Below are 22,182 nucleotides of genomic sequence, written 5' to 3'. Positions count from 1 at the left end.
TTCAACCTTCGTGTGTTGCTCTGTTTTAGGCTTTCCACACACTACTGTTAATATGGTATCATCAGAGACATGACCGAAAGTTCCTCCAATACCGATTCCAACATGCCACCATCCAATCCTGAAAATAACCCACATCATCCCGCAAGCCCGTACTATATTCAACCTGGTGAGGGTGCGTCTTCTCCATTGGTTCCAGACCTCCTCACAACCGAGAACTATGTTACCTAGGCAAGGACCATGCGTCGCGCACTAAATATCAAAAATAAGCTCGGATTCATTGACGGCAAAATATCCAAACCAACTCAAGAATCTAATCCTCTTCTTATCCCTTGGGAGCGATGTAATGACATGATCATCGCCTGGATCCAACATTCTGTTGGTTCAGAACATAGGTCGAGCATTGCGCATGCAGACACAGCAGCAAACGTTTGGAAGGATCTTCGTGAGCGCTTCTCCATCCAAAATGCTCCACGCATATTTCAGCTTACAAAATCAATTTCCTCACTAATTCAAGACAACGATTCAGTGAGCCAATACTACAATCAACTCAAGAGTTTTTGGGATGAATTAGAGATTTATGAACCAATGCCGACATGCACATGTGGATCGCTCAGGACATTAACGGGATACAATCATCGACACAAGGTCATGCAATTTTTAATGGGACTTCAAGATTCATATGATGCGATCCGAGCTCAAATCCTCCTTCAGGAACCTCTCCCTCCTTTAAATCGCATCATCTCGTTGGTTCAGCAAGAGGAACGACGCAGACAACTTCATGCTCTACCTGCACCTCTTGCCATGGCTACTCGAGTTTCAGATCAACGTCCAAACACTTCATCCCGCATGAATCGACTTTTTTGCTCACACTGTAATATCTCAGGTCATTCTCTTGAACGTTGTTTTAAGGCTAACCCGCATCTTCCTGTTTGTGCTCATTGCCGCATCCCAAGACACACCAAGGAGAAGTGCTACAAGTTAAATGGATTCCCTCCCAGACACAAGAACCACTCCAAATCCAAGTCCTCAGCAAATCAATCTTCCCTCGAGCAAATCAACTATGGACCACCTCTCTCTCAGGAGCAATATAGTCAGCTCCTTACTTTGCTCAAATCATCCTCCAATGTTGTTGCCACTCCAGCCGTGAACCATGTCCAAGCTAGCATCTCTGATTCTAGCACCTCTCCCACGTCTGGTATTTTTTCTTGTAATTCAACAAATGCACACACTCAGTCCACACGTCCCACCACTTCATGGATATTGGATACGGGTGCTACAGATCACATGATCTGTAACCCCCACTTATTTACACACAACATGATCCCTATTACTCATTCTATTAAACTTCCCAATGGCCACTCCACAGCAGCTACACACATCGGTGATGTACACCTCTCTCATTCACTAATTCTCAAAAATGCACTATGTGTTCCTGAGTTTTCATTTAATCTTATATCTGCTAGAGCATTAGCAACTCGCTCAAATTGCTGTTTAATTTTTTCATCCACTTCTTGTTTTATCCAGGACCTTTCATCTTGGATGACGATTGGAGTGGGGACTGTCCTTAACGGCTTATATCACCTCCAGCTACCAAGATACAACACCACTACTTTGCAACCAACATTTCCTTCTTCCCAGTTTTTACATTCGGATAGCATAGCTCTTACTACAAACAATACCAAGTTTGATACAATTACTTTGTGGCACTACCGTCTTGGACATAGTTCAATGACTAAATACATTTTGAATGATATTAATATTTTTCCCAAGCATCAAACAGCTTCTACGAATCCTTGTACAGTGTGTCCACTTGCAAAACACCATAAACTATCTTTTCCTCAATCCGAAACAAATGCAACAAAACCTTTTGAAATCATTTCCGTGGATATATGGGGACCTAATCAAACTCAATCTCACGATGGCACCAAATACTTCCTTACCATCGTTGACCAATTTACTCGCTGCACCTGGGTTTATCTACTCAAGGCCAAATCTGAAGCTTGAATCTCCCTTCAAAATTTCTTCTCCATTGTCCAAACTCAATTTGAGACAAATATCAAAACCATAAGATCCGATAATGGTGTTGAGTTCCAAATGCCATTTTTCTATCAGTCTAAAGGTGTAATACATCAACTCACTTGTGTTGCTACACCTCAACAAAACGCTTTGGCCGAACGTAAACACCAACATATTTTAAATGTGGCCCGCGCATTAAAGTTCCAATCAAACTTACCCATGAAATACTGGTCTGAATTCATCACCACAATAGTATACCTCATCAACCGAACTCCTACACCTCTTCTCCAATACAAATCTCCATTTGAGATTTTATACCACCGCAAGCCATCATACTCTCACCTCAAAATATTCAGGTGCTTGTGCTATGCATCCACCCTTGTCCATACACGTACCAAATTTGACCCTCGAGCCCGTCCTTGCATTTTTCTTGGCTACCCCTATGGAGTCAAGGGATACAAACTCATTGATCTAAATACCAAACACATATTCATATCTCGCGATGTAATCTTCCATGAAAATTGTTTTCCCTTAAAACAAACCACCAACATCATTTTCTCTGACCCATTTTTTACCCCACCAACAAACACAATACATACCACTTTACCTCCACCAGTTCCGCACCCTTCCATTTCTCCAAATGATCAAAGCCATTTAGAACCCTCATATCCTTACCCAACTAACACCAATACACCCCCATCTTCCCCTCCCCACACTCCTACAAACCCACCTCCACGCCGCTCCACTAGAACAAGAAAAGCTCCAGCATACCTTCAAGATTTCCACTGCCAACAAGCTACTGCCTCACTCCAGTCCACATCTACGATGACAGATTCTGGTGCTAACTTCACTGCAGGTAAAATAATTTCTTTCCCTCTTTCTTCATTCTTGTCCTATCTTTCTCTTTCACCTACATTCAAAGCTTTTACAACATCCATTTCCCTTCACACCGAACCCTCTTCCTACACCCAAGTTGTCAAATCACCTATTTGGTGCAAAGCAATGGAACAAGAACTAAGTGCACTCGAGTTAAATGAGACCTGGTCTATAGTTGATCTTCCTCTCGGCAAGAAGCCAATTGATTGCAAATGGATTTATAAATACAAATTTCATGCCGATGGAACTATTGAAAGAGCCAAAGCTCGGTTGGTCGCCAAAGGCTTTACTCAACGTGAAGGAATAGACTTCCATGACACATTCTCTCCGGTTGCCAAGCTTACTTCCATCCGTTGCATCCTTGTTGTTGCAGCTATCAAAGGATGGGAACTTCAGCAATTAGACGTCAACAACGCCTTCTTGTATGGCGAACTTGATGAAGAGATTTACATGAAGATTCCCCTTGGTCACCATGCTGCCAAGTCCAACAAGGTATGTCGCCTTCAAAAAGCCTTTATGGTCTTCGCCAAGCTTCTAGGCAATGGAACACCAAGCTGTCCTCAACACTTGCTGAGTATGGATTCATTCAATCGAAAGCTGATTACAGCTTATTTATCAAGAACACAGGAAGCTCATTTGTTGCATTACTCATCTATGTCGATGATATTATCTTAATGAGCTCAGATACTATCTCATGTACTGCTGTCAAAAGTTTTCTGGAATCCAAATTCAAGATTAAGACTCTTGGACCACTTAAGTACTTTCTTGGTATGGAAATCGCACTCTCCAACAAAGGCATTCAGCTTTGTCAACGTAAATTCGCTTTGGATATATTATCTGAAGTCTGTTTACTAGCTTCAAAGCCATCCCCTCTGCCCATGGAACCCAACCTTAAAATCAGCAAAGATGAAGGAGCACCTTTTCATGACCCCACCTTGTATCGGAAGCTAGTGGGAAAATTGCTCTACCTCACAAACACAAGACCAGATTTAAGCTACAGTGTTCACTTGCTTAGCCAATTCATGGAGACCCCACGGCTTCCTCATTACAATGCTGTCATTAAAGTTCTTCGATATCTCAAAGGCACACCGGGTCAAGGTCTGTTTTTTCCAACAGCTTCTACCTTCAATCTTGTGGCTTACTCGGATGCTAATTGGGGAAATTGTCCAAACACCCGTCATTCTACAACTGGCTTCTGCGTCTTCATTGGAAGCTCACTCATCTCCTGAAAATCCAAAAAGCAAACGACTGTATCTCGCTCATCTGCAGAATCTGAGTATAGGGCCATGGCATCAGTTGCATGCAAGCTCACATGGCTGAGATACTTACTTCATGACTTGAATATACAAATCTTACAGCCTGCGACTTTATACTGTGATAACTCAGCTGCCCTTCACATCGCAGCCAACCCCGTATTTCACGAACGTACAAAACACATAGAACTCGACTGCCATCTCGTTCGCGATAAGATCAACTCTGGACAAATTATCACTGCCCATGTACCATCTTCGGCTCAAATAGCAGATTTGCTCACCAAACCATTACACTCTCCCACATTTAATCGATTGCTACTCAATATGGGAGTAATTAACTTATACTCTTCATCTTGCGGGGGGCTGTTGAAGATGCAAGAAGCTCACTCTTCTACGGAAGCTCACTCCTCCAAAATACTCACAGCTCCATGTGAAAGTCCATAAAGTAATTCTGTTAGAGGTTGTTGTGAGAGTTTGTTATTCTGAGTTGGCACTAGCATTGTATTGATTTGAATATTTTTATTGGTTATTCACTTATGTAAGAATTCTATAAGTAGTACAGCTCTTATGTAAAATAGCAGATAGAGAAATAAAGAGAAAGGAAACTTTCAGCTATTCGAGTTTCTTCTTCAACCTTCGTGTGTTGCTCTGTTTTAGGCTTTCCACACACTACTGTTAATACTATTTGCTAATCTTGGGTACGAGTCTCATTTCCTCGCCCCAGGGATAAGCACTTTTAGTTGTTGCTCAACTCAGCATGAGCCCTATTTCCTGGCCCCAGGGCTGAGCACTATTTGGTCACCCCTTCTCGAGCCCTCTTTGCTCGCCCGAGCACTCTTTATTCGCCCCGAGACAAGCTCCATTTCCTCTCCCTGAGGTGTGAGCACGCTTTGATTGTCATGGGTGTGAGCACTCTTTGGGCCCAAGCACTTTTGCTCTTCCTTCTGGGTTCAAGTGTTTTTGGTCGCATTTCACGGGTCGAGTAGTTTCAGGAAAACTTTGCTCGCCCTCCTAGGTGTGAGAACTTTTGCTCGTACACAATGGGTCGCATACTTATTCTCATCGCTGCACTTTTACTCTCCCTTCGCAGACTAAGCACTTTAGCTCTCCTTAGGAACGAGGCGAGCACTTTGCTAGCCCATGGGGGATGAGCGCCCTTTGTACGTCCCTGGGATGAGCACTCTACTCGAGACCCTCCATGGGCGGAGCACTTTTGCTCACCTTCGGGGTCCTGGCACTTTGATTGCCCCTGGGATGAACACTCGTGAAAAATAACTCATTAACTTTTTATCTAAATAACTTATACAGCTGAAAAAAGGTCAAGGATATTTTTGTCTATTTAAAATAAAAATATTTTATTTATTTATAAGGATATATTAATATAAGGTAAGTTGGGAGGAAATCAATCCAGATTCTCATGGATATATTGAGTACCTTAGCCTAAAGTCTTTTCTCTTTTTTTTTTTTTTTTTTTTTTTGAGAAAAAAATACATCCAAATGAAAGTAAATTTTTAGGCTTGAAAAAAAAAGGACAGATATGTTATTTGTTACGCCGGTGCAGGACATTGTCTAGCTCTGGTTCGGGGTCTTCTAATATAGGAAGCCAAACAAGCCTAAAGGAAGCGCCATGAAAATTCTTATCCACAAAATCCAGTGTACAGGCTCTCCCAGCATCCTCTTCGTCGTTCCAACTTCTTGACAGAGGCTGACCAGTTCTATTAACATTTTCGACTCTGTTCCCCACAAACACACTGACTGTGACTGTAACGGTAACGCTTTTCAAGGTCTGAGCCTTCATGGCGGCGCCGTTTTCTCCAACGACCCCGGTACGGTCCATCCTCCAACCCTCCCAAAACCCTCCCAAAACCGTCTTCTTTCTTCGAGGTACGTAACCCCTAAACCCTTAACACTGTCCCCCACATTATTTGTTGACTTTCTTTGTGGGTCTGTGACCCGATTGGAGTTTGAGTCTCAACCTTCGTTAGAGTTGTGGGTCCGACGCTTAATGGTTATTGATATCGTTGGTGAACAGTTATTTATGACTGAGTTTTTTTACAGATTCGTATCGTGGAGGACCGGACTGTGTGAAATGCCAGTCGATCAGGGGTAGTTTGTATTCGTGGAGCTCGGCTCTAAACAATGTGAGACTTCGGAATGGGGTAGTGGGATTTTCTGGGAATCGCAATGTTGTGAAGCAGTTGTTGCAAAGGAGGCAAGCTAATTGGAAAAACATAACTGAATTCCTTTTTTCCCTACAATTATGCTTCTGATTGATTTCATGAGTGCGCCATTTTTTCATTTTTATATTCGAGAAATACATACTCCGAGATGTAGCACGACTCAGTTATGTAATTTTTGGAATTTAGAGCATAGAATGGTAAATTGGTTTTACATTTGTGGACTGCGTTGGGATGGGGAGTTGGGATTGTAGCATTGCCATTCCGGTTAATTCAATTGGTATTAGTTAGCGGTTGGATGGTGTGTTATTTGGTGACCTTTTTTTCTTTTGATAAGTTATTATTTGGTGACCTATTTATGTTCCGGTTGATTCACTTGGTTGGTCTGTGTTAATGGTTGGGTGACCCTTTGTTGTTATTGTGAATTGTTCAGAAGGGGAGTTGTGAGGGCTGCAACTACTGAAGAAATTGAAGCAGAGAAATCTTTGATCGTGAAAGATGCTGTAAGTTTGTATCAGATGATTGGTTATCAGGATTATTTTGTTTTTGGATGGTATGATTCAAATCATTAGATTATTGTAATATTGAAAAGAAGTGTATCATTGGTGTTGTTGGGCCGTTGGCTGTGTTTCAGAAAGGAAGGATGGAAAAGACTCTTGAGACAGTTCGAATCAATTTCAATTCCATAAGGACAGGGAGAGCAAACCCAGCCATGCTAGATAAAATCGAGGTATGAATCTAAATGCAGGTTTTGGTCCTTTGTCATTCAGTGTTTTTGTACATCATCTTCTGAAGGATGTCTGCCCAAGTTTTGTTAAGGACACAGATACCATATTGTGAGTACTATTGATACAAAGCTTAGTTTTGTACATGGCATTCAATTTTATGCTGGTGTGGGGCAATATGAAGATTTACCCTCTTCATTCTAATTGATGGATAGGATTTTTTTTTCACCATTAAATGTTGTCATAGACAATCTATATGAAAGCATAACCCAATAATACAATCCCTGCTGATTTTTATTTAGCATAATTTTCTTGCAAGTGCTAACCAATGGGGGCATTCTAACAAAAAATGTATTCGGAACTGCCTCATCCATTGATTAGTAATAGTGACATTATATTTTGGCCAGTTTTCTTATAAAACATCTTAAGATTTGCACATTTTGTCCTAGGAAATAGGAGATGTTCATTGATAATTATTAATATTGATCTTAACCCCTAGGGTTTGGCTCAAGTGGTAAAGGCCTTGGGCTTGGGGGTATGCTCCCCCATAGTCTAAGGTTCAAATCCCCTTGGGTGCAAACAATCTCTAGGGGCCATCGGACTGAGGGATTTTCCCCTTGAATAACCCGAGGTGCAATTGCGGGAAACTCCTTACCGAGCCCGTGCACCCTTGAGATTAGTCGGGATGCTGTTCCTGGACACCCAGTGCCAATAAAAAAAATTATTAATATTAATCTTTGGTAAAAGTGTTATCCTTTCTCTTAGTTAGCTATATAACCCATTGCATTTATAGGTAGAATATTACGGAAGTCCAGTTAGCTTGAAGAGCATAGCTCAAATCAGTACTCCGGATGCAAGCTCTCTCCTAGTTCAGCCATTTGACAAATCCAGGTATTCTTTTTTTTTTTTTTTATAAGTAATAATCTTTATTGATGTGAGTGAAACTAGGCAAAGCCCAAGTACACAGGAAGTATACAAAGTGAGACCTAATTATGTTCTAGTAGGCTAGAAAGAATATAAAAACTCATGACTCCCTTCAATGCAATAGCAGAAAACCACTGGAAAAGAGAGAATACAAAAAAGTTCCAGATTTCCCCCGCTACACACTCCTTATTATTAAAGCACCTGTCATTCCTTTCCGACCATAAACACCACATTAAGCACAAAGGAGGGAATGTTCTATTTACCAAATGACATGAAATTAACTGTGGAGGACCAGTAAACTTACCTCCTTTACTCTTCTGCAATGAATATACATGTATTGAAATATGAACTAAAATTTTATCGTGTTCTTGTAAAAGGAAAAAAAAAAAACTATGTATGGCAGTGATTCTTCGCTGACTTTTTGGAACACCAATGAAGATTTAACCCTGCAATTCCTTTAGCTATAAAGTTTAGGCATTTGTACTTGCAGGAGTGGGCTCTGAATGTACTTATTCTTTTGAAATCATTTTAACTTTTTGACATCTCATGTTTCTCAGCTTAAAGGCTATAGAAAAAGCCATAGTGGGTTCTGATCTTGGTATGACCCCAAACAATGATGGAGAGGTGATTAGGTTGACCCTCCCTCAACTTACATCAGAAAGGAGGAAGGTGTAGTCCCTTTTCTTTATTCTATCTGCACGTAAATACTGAGATTCTTATGACTTTTGAGCTCCACTTTCAATTATTTTGTTTAACGATCTCCATGCAGTATGTAACAGTAACTTTACATGAAAAGTAATCCTATATTTTTCGATACCCTTTTCTATATTCAATTTATTAGAAATCTCAGTTGGAATATTACGTTACTTATGTCGTGGGTTTTCCTGGATGTTGGGTGCAAGGCTGCAGCTAATTCATTCTTTGCCTTATTTTCCTCCTCGGAGGCCAATATCCTTACAGTGTACCCTGTATTTTATGCTTTTGCATCTTACTTATAATAATTGCTCTCCCCCTCTCTCTAGTTTACACCTTTTGAAGTTCCATGGCTTGAAGAGCATCACATTAGATTACATATAGATATCATGTACCTTTTCATAATTAGCTTCAGTAACCAACAAATAAAGAAAAATGTGTTAAGCTTCATTTTAATAGTTTGGCTTTGATCATGCAAGCCCTGCTTTAAGGGTTCAATGCTTCTAAAATCTCGGTTTGGTTCTTTTGTGATTTGTTTTTGATATCCTTCGTGTCAAGTCTTTTATTTATAAGTAATGTTAGATACAAGCCTAGGGTGTGCAAGCCCCATGCAGTCCCTTTGGAAAAAAGTGGACCCCACCATAAAAAAGTTCTAAAAAAGTAACTTTTTATAGTGGGGCCCACTATTTTCCAAAGGGACTACACTGGGTTTGCATGCCCTAGGCCTGCCCAAATAATTTTCCTTTATTTAAAATGGATTTCTGTTTGGTTTCGTAGAGATTTTATAATTGCTCTCAAGTCCACTTACATGAATTACATTTTTTCAAGTTCCATTCTTTCAAAGAGAATCACATTAGATTACATAAAGATTTTAGAGAAATGATATTTGCAATCGTGGAATGCGCAAGTGCTGCGCAATCCTTTTGGAAAAAATGAGTAAATACGGAACCTACATGAAAAGAACTAATTTTTTAATAGTGAATCTTATTCTTTTTTAAAATAGTCGTGCGGCACTTGTGCACTCTATGACTATTTTTTTTTTTTTGGGGAATCAATAGCATATATAAATAAAGAAAATATTATAAATTTAATTGATATATAAAAGTATTATCAATATATCTAAATATATCTATCAATTTAGGGTTATATGTGGAGCAAATTTATGGTAATTAAAGATAGGTAAGAGTTTTTCCTTCTTAAAAAAAATAAATTTATATGTTTATCATTAACTAGAAAGAAAAATGATTGAAAAAACATAAAGAGATAAATAAAAGTCATGCGCAAAAAGATAGTGTAAGAAAACAACAAAAAAAAGAAAGCTTGAGGGGACTCAAAGAATGATAGGAAAAGATTAGACATTATGAGTTACTTTAATATATAGCTTTTAATTTATTGGGGCCATCGGACTAGGGGAACTTTGCCTTGAATTACCTGAGGTGCACTTGTGGGAAACTCCTTGCCGAGGGCCTGTACACCCCCGGTATTAGTCGGGACCTTTTTCTTGGACACCCGCTGCCAATAAAAAAAAAAAACTACTAAAAAAGAAGCTTGAGGGGACTCAAAGAATGATAGAAAAAGATTACACATTAAGTTACTTTAATATATAGCTTTTTTAATTTTTAAAGACTTTTAGAGTCAAAATTTAAGAAAAAATCAAGTTTTATAAGATTTGGGGTTATATTTTGAATTTTAAAATCTAATGAAGTTTTTATAAATTTTAAGCTTCACTTAATTGTTTGGATTTGATCATGCAAGCCCTGCTTTACTTTTCTGCATTAAGGTTTCAATACTTCTAAAATCTCATTTTGGTATTTTTGTGATTTTTTTTCGATATCCTTCCCATCAAGTCTTTTTTTTTTAAATGGCTGTCTGTTTGGTTTCATAGAGATTTTACAATTGCTCTAAGTCTATGTACATGAAAAACTATTGGTATTCTAGGTAATTGAGGTTTTGAGAGTAGTTCAAGGGCACAATAGAAACAATGCTTTATAATCTTGACAAGAGTAGTGGCATCCTAGAAATTCTTCTACCATGTATAATTGTATCGACATTCAAGTGTACTGATTTTTGAAGAAGTACCATAACCACTCATCAAAAGTAGATTCCCTAACCAGTGAAGCTCCATAAATCAAGCTTACATAAAATTCATTCAGCTTATTTTGTGTCTTTTTTTTTTCTTTTCTTTTTTTACTATTTCAGGACTTGTCAAAAGTGGTAGCAAAACTGGCTGAAGAAGGGAAGGTACGATAAATTTCCCTGGCTTTTCAACCCACCTGTGAGTAGCCCAAGTGGTAAGGGAGAATTTGTGTGCATGAACCCCATGTTACAAGTTCGATTTCCCCTGGGATCAAACTGTGATTTAAGTGGGAGGCCATGGCAGTGGGTTGCTATGCTAGTCTCCCCGAGGGTTTAGGTTCCACAGATGAGTTCTAAGGGCTCTGTTGTGGGGTCCCCCATCATCCAAAAAAAAAAAATACTCTCGGGCTTTTCAAGTGCTTGGGTAGATACGCACAGGGTAGGCAGACCAAACCAGATTTCCAGAAAGGGCTATAACTTACAATTATTTTTATTGTTCTCCTTCGTCCTCCTCATCTTCTCTTTAGTTGTCTGAAACTATGATTTAGATTTGAAAAGTCTGACATCAATGGGTTGAAACTTTTTTACACCACAGGAAATGTCATTCATGATGTGGCTAGTCAAGCACAGTACACTTACCTAGTGCTTACTTTCCAAAAAATATATGTTTAGTAATCTTTGGTTAGAGATGAACAAATGGGCTAGATTAAAGTCACTGAACCGGTTCTCTTCAATAACTCCTCTTCCTCAACTCTTTATAGGTGGCACTGAGAAATGTAAGAAGAGATACTTTAAAAGCCTATGAGAAACTTGAGAAGGTTTGAATGAACCTCTAACTCCCCTTGCTTCCCTTTTTCATTGTCCAGTAGTTGCTTCTTTGATAAGACCCAAACTCTCTCTATTGTTTAATATTCTTTATCGTTCTTTACTTTTCATGCAGGAGAAAAAGCTCTCCGAGGATATTGTGAAGGACTTCTCAAATGATTTGCAGGTATCTTGAAGATTTTGCATACTCCATTATTAGATGCTTCCGGACCTGTGACCAAAATTATGGATATTATAAGTTTTCTCCACATCTTGCCTGGTCATCATGGAACCGGCTTACTGATAATTGTTTGGTCATCACTAGTGGATTAATCTCTGGAGAGACCTGGTTCCTAGTTCTACTTATCAAAATAAACAAGAAAAAAAAATTCAGAAGTGTGTATTATTCAGGAGGAAGGGATAAATAGGTTAATGTGAAAAAGTATAGCATACTATAAATATCATTCCAAACACCATGAACTTCAATTTTCATAAAGAGAAGTTTCTGAAAGCTGTGGGCTTGTCCTATGTTAATGCTATCCTTAATTCTTGTGCTTATAAATGGAATTAGATTGTAGGACAAGATTCCCAATATACAATAAGAGGACAACCTAACCATTCAAGTAATATGGTGTCTGTGATTAATATGCAAGATAATAATCAAACAAGAACATGAAGGTGTTCTAGGGGTATGCTCCTCCTAGGTCTAAGGTTCAAATCCCCTTTGGTGCAAACAATCTCTAGGGGTCATCGGATTGGGGGATTTTTCCCTTGAATTATCCGAGGTGCACTTGCAGGAAACTCCTTGCCGAGGGCTTGTGCACCCTCAAGATTAGTCAGGACGCTGTTCCGGACACCCGGTGCCAATCAAAAACAAAACATGAAGGTGTTTTCCTTTAGCCTATATAAAACGTAGGTCAAATGGTCAATATGATTTTTGTCCCTAAACTATGCTTTGGTTCTAATTCTGTTCTCTGAACTATCAATGTTTAATTTTGTTTTTGATATTTTCAAAAAGTCTTGATTTTGCTTGTAGCACACTTTACCATCACCAAGCAAAAGGCAATCATTATGTGGCAGACGTTTTGTTTTGTTTTGTTTTCCTACATATGTTTTTGTAAGGTTGAGGTTATACATTAAGCTACATTTTTGTTTCACAAATAAGAATATACATGGACATAAAGATTTAAGATTTAAAAGTTCTAAAATAAATTAAGAGAAATACGCTTAAAAATTAAGAGAAATGATTGGTTCACAAAGAGATTTTACAAAAATAAAGTTTACAAACCGATGACTTATTGTGATGCATCATATTGTAATTTTTTATTTTTTTATTGTAAAGAAGATCTAACGTATTAGATCTACACATATCAATTTGTGAACTTTACTTTTGTGAGATTTCTTTGTGAACCACTTCTCATAAATTAAACTATTTATGGTTCCCAACATTCATCTTTCTTGCCTCCATATATTTTAATTTTGTGAGACTGGTATGTAAAATAATGTGACGTGCTAGTATTTTGAAGACGTGTATAAATAACAGCAACCACATCATCAATTATCATTCACATGAGGACATTATGATGGGGCAACGGCAATATGGAGGCTTTTAAATAGATTTGAAGCAATAATGTTTCCCCTTTTTAACAAGTAGATCTGAAACAATCAGTGATAAGGGATGAAATGGATCTACGACAAGAGGCCAAAATCATATCTTGACCATCTTATATTATTAGGCATTTGGGAATCTTCCTTAGAATTGCTTCAATACTGTATCTTTTTCTCACATTTCATTCTCCAAATGTAGAAACTGACAGATGAGTATATGAAGAAGCTCGATGCCATCTACAAACAGAAAGAGAAGGTATGTCCCTATAAAAAACAAATCGATGCCATAGGAGAGAATATATGGTAATTTGAAACTGGAATTTAGTTTATCCTTCTAGTATACTTTTACATTCGTGAATTTGAAATGGAAGATATTCGGTATATGTCACTATCTGGATCTGAAGCGTCAAGTCTTTGCTATATCAACCATTGTTAGGAATGCGCTGCATTTGGTAGCATTTAGTTCAGGGTTATTAAAATTGAGTGCAGGTGTCTGATCACTATATCAACTACTGTTAGTGATGGGCTGCATTTGGTAGTATTTAATTCATGTTATTTAAATTGAGCTGCATTATATTCATCCCACTTGTCGAGTTTGTGGATACAAACTTTTCAAAAAAAGAAAAAAAAAAGGTTGTGGATATTGATTGGATTAATCAGAGTCTGAAAAGCAAATTTTCTTTTGAAAAGTAGATTATTCTCGTAGTTCTTCTGTTTTGAGGGAAGGAGATAGAGGGTTGTAAGAAGTAGACTGCTACATTTGGTGTGATTCCACTTAAATTAGGGCATGCTTATGCTTATGAACCTTTTGTGGTGATTCAGATTCCCATTTTCTGACATGAGAAATGCTACTATGCTGCACCAGTTATACCGCTAACTTTGCCCCATTGATGTGGCATTACCACTTGGTGCCACATGGCTTATTAAAAAAATAAAAAATATATTCAAAGCAAAATGGCGTCCTAAAATACAAAAAGATGACTAAATCCCTAGATTCCCTATCCCTTTTATGTTTGTGTTTTTTATTTTTTTAATAAGCCACATGGCACGTCAATGGAGCAAAGTGAGCAACATAACTTGGGCGGCTTAGTAGCATTACTCTGACATACATGTGGATTGCGTGGCTTGTGGGTAATAAGTACTATTAGATTTGGGCAAGTAGAAAGGGTCAATATTTACCGCATCTATCGATGTTTTCAATTGTATATAGTGTTTTCAATTGTATAAAGTTTTCTGAGATTACAAAGACTGTATGTACACCATTCTAAAGTATTGACTGGTGAGTGTGTATTTCATGTATAGGTAGGTTCTCTCTCCATACAAAAATCTTTTTGCCTGCATGCATGCACGCAACCTCCTCTTCGGCGCTCCTCGCCGGAGTTGATTCTCATCATTCCCCTTTCCCTCTTTCTTTTCTTTCCTTTTTTACCTTTATTCCAGATTTTTTTTTTTCTCTTTTTTCGCAATCTCTGATGGAAGAAGTTTGTCGTTTCACGATGGAATCAAAAACTTCTATTTTCACGAAGACTGGTGCAAATAGCTTTCGCATTACTGAAAGAAATCGTCGCATGGCTCTATTTCTTCTCATTAACGGGGGGGCTGCCTCTTGGTTAGTTAGGATGTGGGGGAAGCCATTAACTCCCATTGGCGCGAAGGTTTTTTCAGGAAGTTGAGGGTGGGAAATGGGATACTCACTCTGCAGCATCAAAGATATGCTAGAGGCTATTACTTGCTTTTGGAGGAGCTCAATAGCGGCAGGAGAAGGGGTTCATTGATTGTTCCCAAAGGAGCTAAGGGGTGTGGCTGGGAGGGATTTGCTTTTACCATCTCAGAAAGGTGGCTGAACGTGTTGTGCAACCAGAGGGTGTTACACGTAGGGATGGGAGTTAGGGTTTCATCTCGGATTCAAGGTCCCTAGCCTCATATGCCTCTATCTTGGTTGCTTCCATGGAGCTGAAGGGAAACACGCATAGCAGAGGTGAGAGGTATGGTCCTTGCCCAGCGGTCCTAGAGGGGCATTCTGACGGATGTAAAAAGGTTGGTGAAGTTGAGGGCATTCTTTGGGCTATCAGAGCTAGACTTTAGGGAGTACAAGAGGAAGTTTCTTTTTTGCTAGGATTGAGCATGGTGATGGGACTGGGCAGAGAGGCATCTGGATTTTCTGCTCACTCAGATACTGTAAGAAGGGAGGATGAAAGGATAGGGATAGGTGGGTTTAAAGGACCCCCTGATATGGATGGGCTGGGCGTACCCCTTAGGAGGCCCGAGTGCCCCATTCTGTGTTTTAACACACAGAAGGATATCGAGCCTCAACTCGGGCCTCAACCCGAGTCTCATTCCCCATGGACACGGGCCTTGTGCCCCCCAGACACGGGCCTCAAGCCCAATTCCAAGGCAGATGCCAGTTAGGCCTTCTCGAGTGGACTGGCAGGCAAAGGTCCCCTGAGTCTTCGCCTTGCAGCTAGATCGAGTCCCTGCCGGTGGCTTCTCTGGCTAACCCATCGCCATCACAGACAGCCGCCAATGACTTCTCTGACTTGGGAAACGAACTCCAGGCGATCCCTTACGCTTCGCCTCCTCCTGCATTAGTCGTATTGGATGTCGACTGTTGTTCCCGAGCTTCCGACACCTCGCCTCAACCACAGAACGGGCCTATGGTCATCGTCGACCTCACGGGTTTTCCTTCCAAGCAACCCCTGGACGTCGCCTGTTGTTCATGGGCCACCAACACCTCGCCGCAGCCACAAAACGGGTCGATGGTCAATGTCGACCCCGCGGTTTCTCCTCCTGAGCAACCCCTACCCTCAAATGGCAGGGCTAGTGACATGGGGCTGTTGGTTTTATCTGGGCTAGTCTCGGGGGAGGCTTCAGAAGCTCCTTTGCACCTTCTAGGGTCTCATTTGTATTCGTAACACATCTCAACCCACCTCAATTCATCTTATCTTATCATTACAACTTTCTCATTACAACTTTCTCAAATTTTCACACAAAATATAATAAATAATTCAATTTTTATTCTACTATTCACAAATTATCTCAACCCATCTCAACTAATCTCTGAATCCAAACCACTCCTAGGTCTCTCAGAGACTCTTTCAAAGGTCTTGTGCACAAAGATGGAAGACACTGATGATTCTTCTTTTGATGGGAGGGTCTCGGACGTAGGCTCCTCTTTTGGGTCAGAACTTCAATTAGTGTGTAAGGTGCTAAGGGCTGATGTGAAGCTAACTGACTCATGTGAACTCAAGGATGTGCCTCGTCCTCTGTGTTCGTTGCCACCAACAACTCCTAGGGATGATTTGCAATCTGATTGGATCCTTCAGAAGGTTAACAATATGCGTCATTTCTAGGTTTGACCTGTGAGGGTTATGAGGACCAGTTACAAGCTCTCTTCATCGCAATAAAGGCTAACCAATCTCTGCTAGCCAGATCCGCAGCTAAGAAGGATAGGGAGCTCAGGAGACTTACCTGCTTTATAAACTATGATGCACGGGAGGGTAGTGCGAGCAAGGGGCGGCACAAGGATAGGGTGAATCTGGGCAATCCATGAAGCCCAAGATTCTTTCATGGAATGTTCGCGACTTGAATGATCCGAACAAGCGCCTTAAAGTGAAGAGTCTATTACGGGATTGGAAGGCGGACGTTATTTGTTTGCAGGAGACGAAACTAAAGTTTATTGATAGGTACATCATCAGAAATTTGTGGAATTGCTCTTATGCAGGATGGACCTCCCTTGCTTCTAAGGGTGCTTAAGGGGGTATTCTAGTGTTGTGGGATAAGAGAATGGTTAATCTTGTGGAGGATTACATCGGAGATTTTTCAATAGCTTGTGCTTTTTCAAATGTAGATGATGGTTTTAATTGGGATTTCGCAGGTGTTTACAGGCCAAATGACGACAGTAGCAGAAAACTTCTCTGGGACGAGATAGCTGGCCTTTGTAGTTGGTGGGGCTTCCGTGGTGTATCGGGGGTGATTTCAACATCACTCGGTTTCTAAGTGAGCGATTCTAGCACAGGTTCAGTTATGACAGATTTCTCAGCTCTTCTTTTTGAGTTTGACTTGGTGGGTCTCCCTCTAGTAGGGGGGATGTCACTTGGTCAAATGGAAGGGCTTGATCAAGATTGGATAGGTTCGTTGTTTCTCCGTCTTGGGAGGTCCACTTTCCCTCGTTATGCCAAAAATGGCCTCCCCAGTTATGTTCAGATCATTTCCCCATTCTACTTGATAGTGGGGGTATTCATGAGAGTTGGAGATACTTCAAGTTCGAGAACATGTGGTTGAAGGTGGATGGGTTTATATAAAAAGTTAGTTCGTGGTGGGCCTCATATCAGCTCACGGGCACTTCTAGTTTTATTTTAGCTGGGAAGCTTAAATCACTAAAGAATGATCTAAGAATTTGGAATTGGGAAGTTTTTGGGAACATCAATGATCAGCGGGACAAACTTTTTAAGGAATTACAACAACTGGATGAGAAAGAGGTGGATAGGGCTCTATCGGCTGATGACAGGGCAAGAAAATTGGCGGTAGTCGCTGAGTTAGAAAAAATCACCTTTATGGAAGAGATCTCGTGGAGGCAAAAATCACGGGCACTTTGGTTGAAGGAAGGGGATAGGTGTACAAAGTTCTTTCACAGAGTTGCAAACTCTCATCGAATGAATAACGTCATTGAGATTCTTCATGAGGAGGGCAGGGTTTTATTGGGTAGAGACGCTATCAAGGATCATATTGTCCATTTTTATTATAAGCTGCTGACAGAACAATACCTTTGGAGGCCCAAGGTAGACGGGCTTTTTTTTTATTCCATTGATCACACAAGTGCGGAGAGACCCTTTAAAGAAGATGAGGTGCTTGGTGTACTAAAAGGTATGAATAAAGATAAAGCCCAGGGACCAGATGGCTTTCCAATGGCTTTCTTCCACGCATGTTGGGACATTGTTAAGGAGGATCTAATGAGGGTTTTTAGTGAATTTCACTCCTTTATGAAATTCGAGAAGAGCCTTAATGTCTCTTTCATCGCTCTCATTCCCAAGAAGACGAGGTCGATGGAAGTGAATGATTTCTGTCTCATAAGCCTAATAAGTGAGGTTTATAAGATCATCTCTAATGTGTTAGCGAAGCGGCTGAGTGAAGTCATGAAGAAGATCATCTCGAAGTCCCAAAATGCTTTCATGAAAGGAAGGCAAATATTAGATTCGGTCCTCATTGCCAACGAATGCCTGGAGAGTAGAATTAGAACTGGCATTCCTAGTATATTGTGTAAATTGGATATGGAAAAGGCATTTGATCATGTGAACAGGGATTTCTTGTTGTATATTCTTGGTAGGTATGGCTTCGGGGAAAGATGGTGTAAGTGGATAAAGCATTGTATTACAACTGTCAGATTCTCTATCTTGGTTAATGGCACTCCTGAAGGCTTCTTAACAGCTCTCAGGGATTGCGACAAGGGGATCCACTATCCCCATTATTATTTATCCTAGTTATGAATGTGTTGAGCAGAATGTTGGAAGGGGCGGTGGATGGGGGCTTCATTTCGAGGTTCTCAATGGGTGGTTCTACGTATGGAAGATTTACAGTCTCTCATCTTCTCTTCGCCGATGATACTTTGATCTTTTGAGACCCGGATCTGGATCAGATTCGCTCTCTAAGGGCACTTCTACTTTGCTTTGAAGCTATATCTGGCCTTAAGGTGAATTTATCTAAGTCGGAAGTAGTTCCTATTGGCTTGGTTAACAACTTAAATGAGGTAGTTGCCTTATTGGGATGCAAAGTCTCATCGTTACCTATGAAATACCTCGGACTCCCCTTGGGGGCCCCTCACAAATCTAAGGTAATGTGGGAAGGGATTATTGAGAAAATCGAAGGCAAACTAGCAGGATGGAAGAGACTTTACTTGTCTATGGGCGGGAGAATCATTTTGATTAAGAGTACATTATCCAATCTTCATACTTTCTTTCATTATTCCCTATTCTGGCAAGGGTAGTGAATAGACTGGAGAAGATTTTCCGTGATTTTTTATGGGGAGGGCTAGAGGATGCAAAGAAATTTCATCTGATCAAATGAGATAAAGTTTACACCCCGTTGTCTTGTGGTGGGCTGGGTTTAAGAAATTTGAGAACTTTTAACAAGGTTCTTCTCGGGAAATGGCTATGGCGTTACCATCATGAGGGGGACACTCTTTAGAGGAATATTTTAGATGTTAAATATGGGAGCATCTGGGGAGGGTGGTGCTCTAAGGAAGTCAGAGGAGCATATGGAGTGGGAGTTTGGAAACTGATCCGGAATAGTTGGGATGATTTTCTCAGCAACTGCAGGTTCTTGGTGGGAAGGGGCATGCGAATCAGGTTTTGGCATGATATATGGTGTGGGGATGTTGCTTTGAAAACCGCTTTCCCCTCTCTGTATAGGATTGTGTCTGACCAGGGCTTCTTAGTGGCCGATAATATGTGTAGAACCGTCGATTCCATTCATTGGTCTGTGAGATTCACCAGAGCTGCCCAGGATTGGGAGGTGGGAGCCATCACTGATTTCAACATAATCTTATATGCTTTGAAGACTAGAGCAGGAGGGGAGGATAGCTTACTCTGGTCATGCACAGGGAACAAGAAATTTTCAGTTCATTCATACTACAAGGCCTTGGTGAACCATTCCCCCAATGCTTTCCCGTGGAAGAGCATTTGGATGAGTAATGCTTCTCTCAAGATTGCTTTCTTTGCTTGTTGGCCTCCCATGGTAAAATCTTAACAATCGACAAATTAAGAAAGCGTGGACTTTATATAATGGATTAGTGCTACATGTGCAAACGCAACGGCAAATTAGCGGATCACCTTCTTTTTCATTGCGAAATAGTTAAGGTATTGTGGGATGTAATCTTCTTGAGGCTCGGTATCGCATGGGTCATGCCTAAGAGGGTGATAGATCTTTTGTCTTGTTGGCGAGGGATTAGGGGCAATCGCCAAATCGCTAGTGTATGGAAAATGGTACCTTTATGTTTAATGTGGTGCACGTGGAACGAAAGAAATGGTCGCTGCTTTGAGGATAAGGAATGCTCTCCGGACAGTTTTAGGGATTTCTTCTTTCATACTTTGTTGCTCTAGGCCTCTTCTATTGTATGGGATGGAACGAGCCTTAATGTTTTGTACGCTACTATCAGTAGCACGTAGTTTGTAATTAGGCGTTTTCTTGTGTAGTTCATGTGTACTCTACTCCGGCTTTGTCTTTTTTCATGGATAAAAAAAAAACTTCCTTTTACCTATCAAAAAAAATATATTTACCCCATCTCCCCGGCCCCCAAAAATAAAGAAGAACAAAACAAAAGCAAATATTTGTTTCTCAATCGGGGATAGGTTAAGGGTGGTGCATGCATTCACATATAGGTACACAACAACCCTACTCTGAAAACTTGTATAGAGAATCTACACCTATTCCTAACAATGTTACATTTTTCCAGATTTCAAACATATGATCTGGATGTATGACATGTATTTCTCGTCTTCCAGGAGTTGCTGAAGGTTTAGGGATTGCTTTACACATGCAAATGGGAGTAAAAGAGAGCTTTCTCATCAGTGAACCTGAGAATTGGTCCCTTATTTTATATGCCGAAACGCAGTAGCATTTTGTTTAAACCTGCCTTGCAAAAATACTTGAATTAAAAAAGAGATGGTTGTTTTTCAATGAAAATTTCTCTCTTTTATCTACTTCTTTTCCCTCCAATTTTTGGATGCTAGTGACTTTCTCTACATTAGTTGGCAAATAGATTTTCGCTGTTTTATAATTCAAGCAATCAGTTTTCAACTTTAACAAAATTGATATCTGAATTTTAAGAAACTAGCAAATTAAGTCCTTCATCTTCCATTAAAAAATTAACGGAAGAATTTCATGTAGCATTAGTATGTAACGAGTCAGCTTTCGATTTATTGACATAGCATATTGATGTCATATGTTAGCCAATCAAAAATTGACGTGATTTTCTCTTAGGGAAATTAACGAAAATATTTAATTATGAATATTTTAAAATTCAGGTATTAATTTTGGTCACAAATTGTAATTAATCCCTACTTTTTATTTGAACACTTTTAACGTGGGTATTTTTAAGCCTTTGTCACAAATGTTTGATTAAAAAAAACATTCGATGGTATGTGCAATATTTATTTTTAGATTCATAAAAAGAAGCGATCGAGTCTCCAAATTTTCTCACCAATTGAAACACTCTCCATTTTCTCATCGCCTCTTTCTATCCACCCTTCTCCACTATGTCAATAATTTCTTTCCAATTTTATTTTTCTCCTCTAGCTCGGTGAAGGCCTGATCTGTTGCCTTCCAATACATCAAACAACCACATGCACCTAACCATGCCACTCCCCAACTTTTTATCTATAGGTGCAAGTTGAAACACTCCAAAACAATTAGTGCATTATGTTCACATATTGCATAGACCGTGTGTGGGCTTCAAATGCATTGCAGAGGCAAATTTGGCACCTTAGATCTACTAGATTTGACACATCCCACCCAACTCCCCTCCACGCTCGGCGTATTGGGTATGGATAAAAATTGTAGTTCAAGCCACTGCCAACTTAAGCCATCACTGACTCGTGCTTGGGGTGGGGTTCGAGTACCCGCCTGGGGCAAGAAGGGTAGTTCGCCTGCATCCCAACCCCTCTTAGAAAACAAAGGCCGAGTGGGGCACCGTCCCCGCGAGGGTTTTATCCACCCGCCCGAGTTTATATATATATATACATATATATATAATTTAATGAAAGGACATCATTTTGTTTTAGGTTAAAATATAACCTCCCTTGTGTTGCACCTCTCTCTCTCTCTCTCTCTCTGTCTCTCTCTCCGTGTGATAATAGTGTGTGACGGTGGGCGGACAGCACGTAGGCAAATCCGCCCACCCGGCATACGACCTTGCTCAACATGTGGGACAGGACTAAGGCCTGAGGATTAAACTCCGACCTCAACCCATATGGGTGTGAGGCACGTAGGGGGCAATGCGACCAGTTACCCACCTACTAAGGGTGGGTGGCATGCCGC

General features: G+C 40.2%; 2 protein-coding genes across 2 annotated transcripts; both read left to right on the top strand.

Annotated features, from left to right (window-relative positions):
* Positions 1–348: 348 nt before the first annotated feature.
* Positions 349–1,568, top strand: LOC109017872. Its single transcript, XM_019000058.1, has 2 exons — positions 349–1,195; positions 1,525–1,568. The coding sequence occupies exons 1-2, from the start codon at positions 349–351 to the stop codon at positions 1,566–1,568; spliced, it is 891 nt and encodes a 296-aa protein (XP_018855603.1).
* Positions 1,569–5,750: 4,182 nt separating this feature from the next.
* On the top strand, positions 5,751–20,846 carry LOC109018314 (ribosome-recycling factor, chloroplastic). The gene is made up of 11 exons (XM_019000472.2): positions 5,751–6,029; positions 6,204–6,357; positions 6,756–6,825; positions 6,957–7,052; positions 7,841–7,938; positions 8,529–8,640; positions 10,864–10,905; positions 11,502–11,558; positions 11,681–11,731; positions 13,352–13,408; positions 20,649–20,846. The coding sequence occupies exons 1-11, from the start codon at positions 5,942–5,944 to the stop codon at positions 20,664–20,666; spliced, it is 843 nt and encodes a 280-aa protein (XP_018856017.1). The 5' UTR covers positions 5,751–5,941; the 3' UTR covers positions 20,667–20,846.
* The last annotated feature ends 1,336 nt before the right edge of the window (positions 20,847–22,182 follow it).

The sequence above is a fragment of the Juglans regia genome, chromosome 11, assembly GCF_001411555.2.
Source record: "Juglans regia cultivar Chandler chromosome 11, Walnut 2.0, whole genome shotgun sequence".
Lineage (NCBI taxonomy): Eukaryota > Viridiplantae > Streptophyta > Magnoliopsida > Fagales > Juglandaceae > Juglans > Juglans regia.
This window is presented reverse-complemented; position numbering and strand designations above follow the sequence as displayed.

What these genes read in the sequence shown, in the direction of transcription:
- LOC109018314 (XM_019000472.2), top strand. Translation starts at nt 5,942, where the DNA reads ATGGCGGCGCCGTTTTCTCCAACGACCCCGGTACGGTCCATCCTCCAA. An exon ending in AAGCAGTTGTTGCAAAGGAG is followed by an intron (nt 6,358 to 6,755) that starts GCAAGCTAATTG and finishes TGAATTGTTCAG; the next exon opens with AAGGGGAGTTGTGAGGGCTG. An exon ending in AACTGGCTGAAGAAGGGAAG is followed by an intron (nt 10,906 to 11,501) that starts GTACGATAAATT and finishes AACTCTTTATAG; the next exon opens with GTGGCACTGAGAAATGTAAG.
- LOC109017872 (XM_019000058.1), top strand. Translation starts at nt 349, where the DNA reads ATGATCATCGCCTGGATCCAACATTCTGTTGGTTCAGAACATAGGTCG. An exon ending in TAGCACCTCTCCCACGTCTG is followed by an intron (nt 1,196 to 1,524) that starts GTATTTTTTCTT and finishes TGTTTTATCCAG; the next exon opens with GACCTTTCATCTTGGATGAC.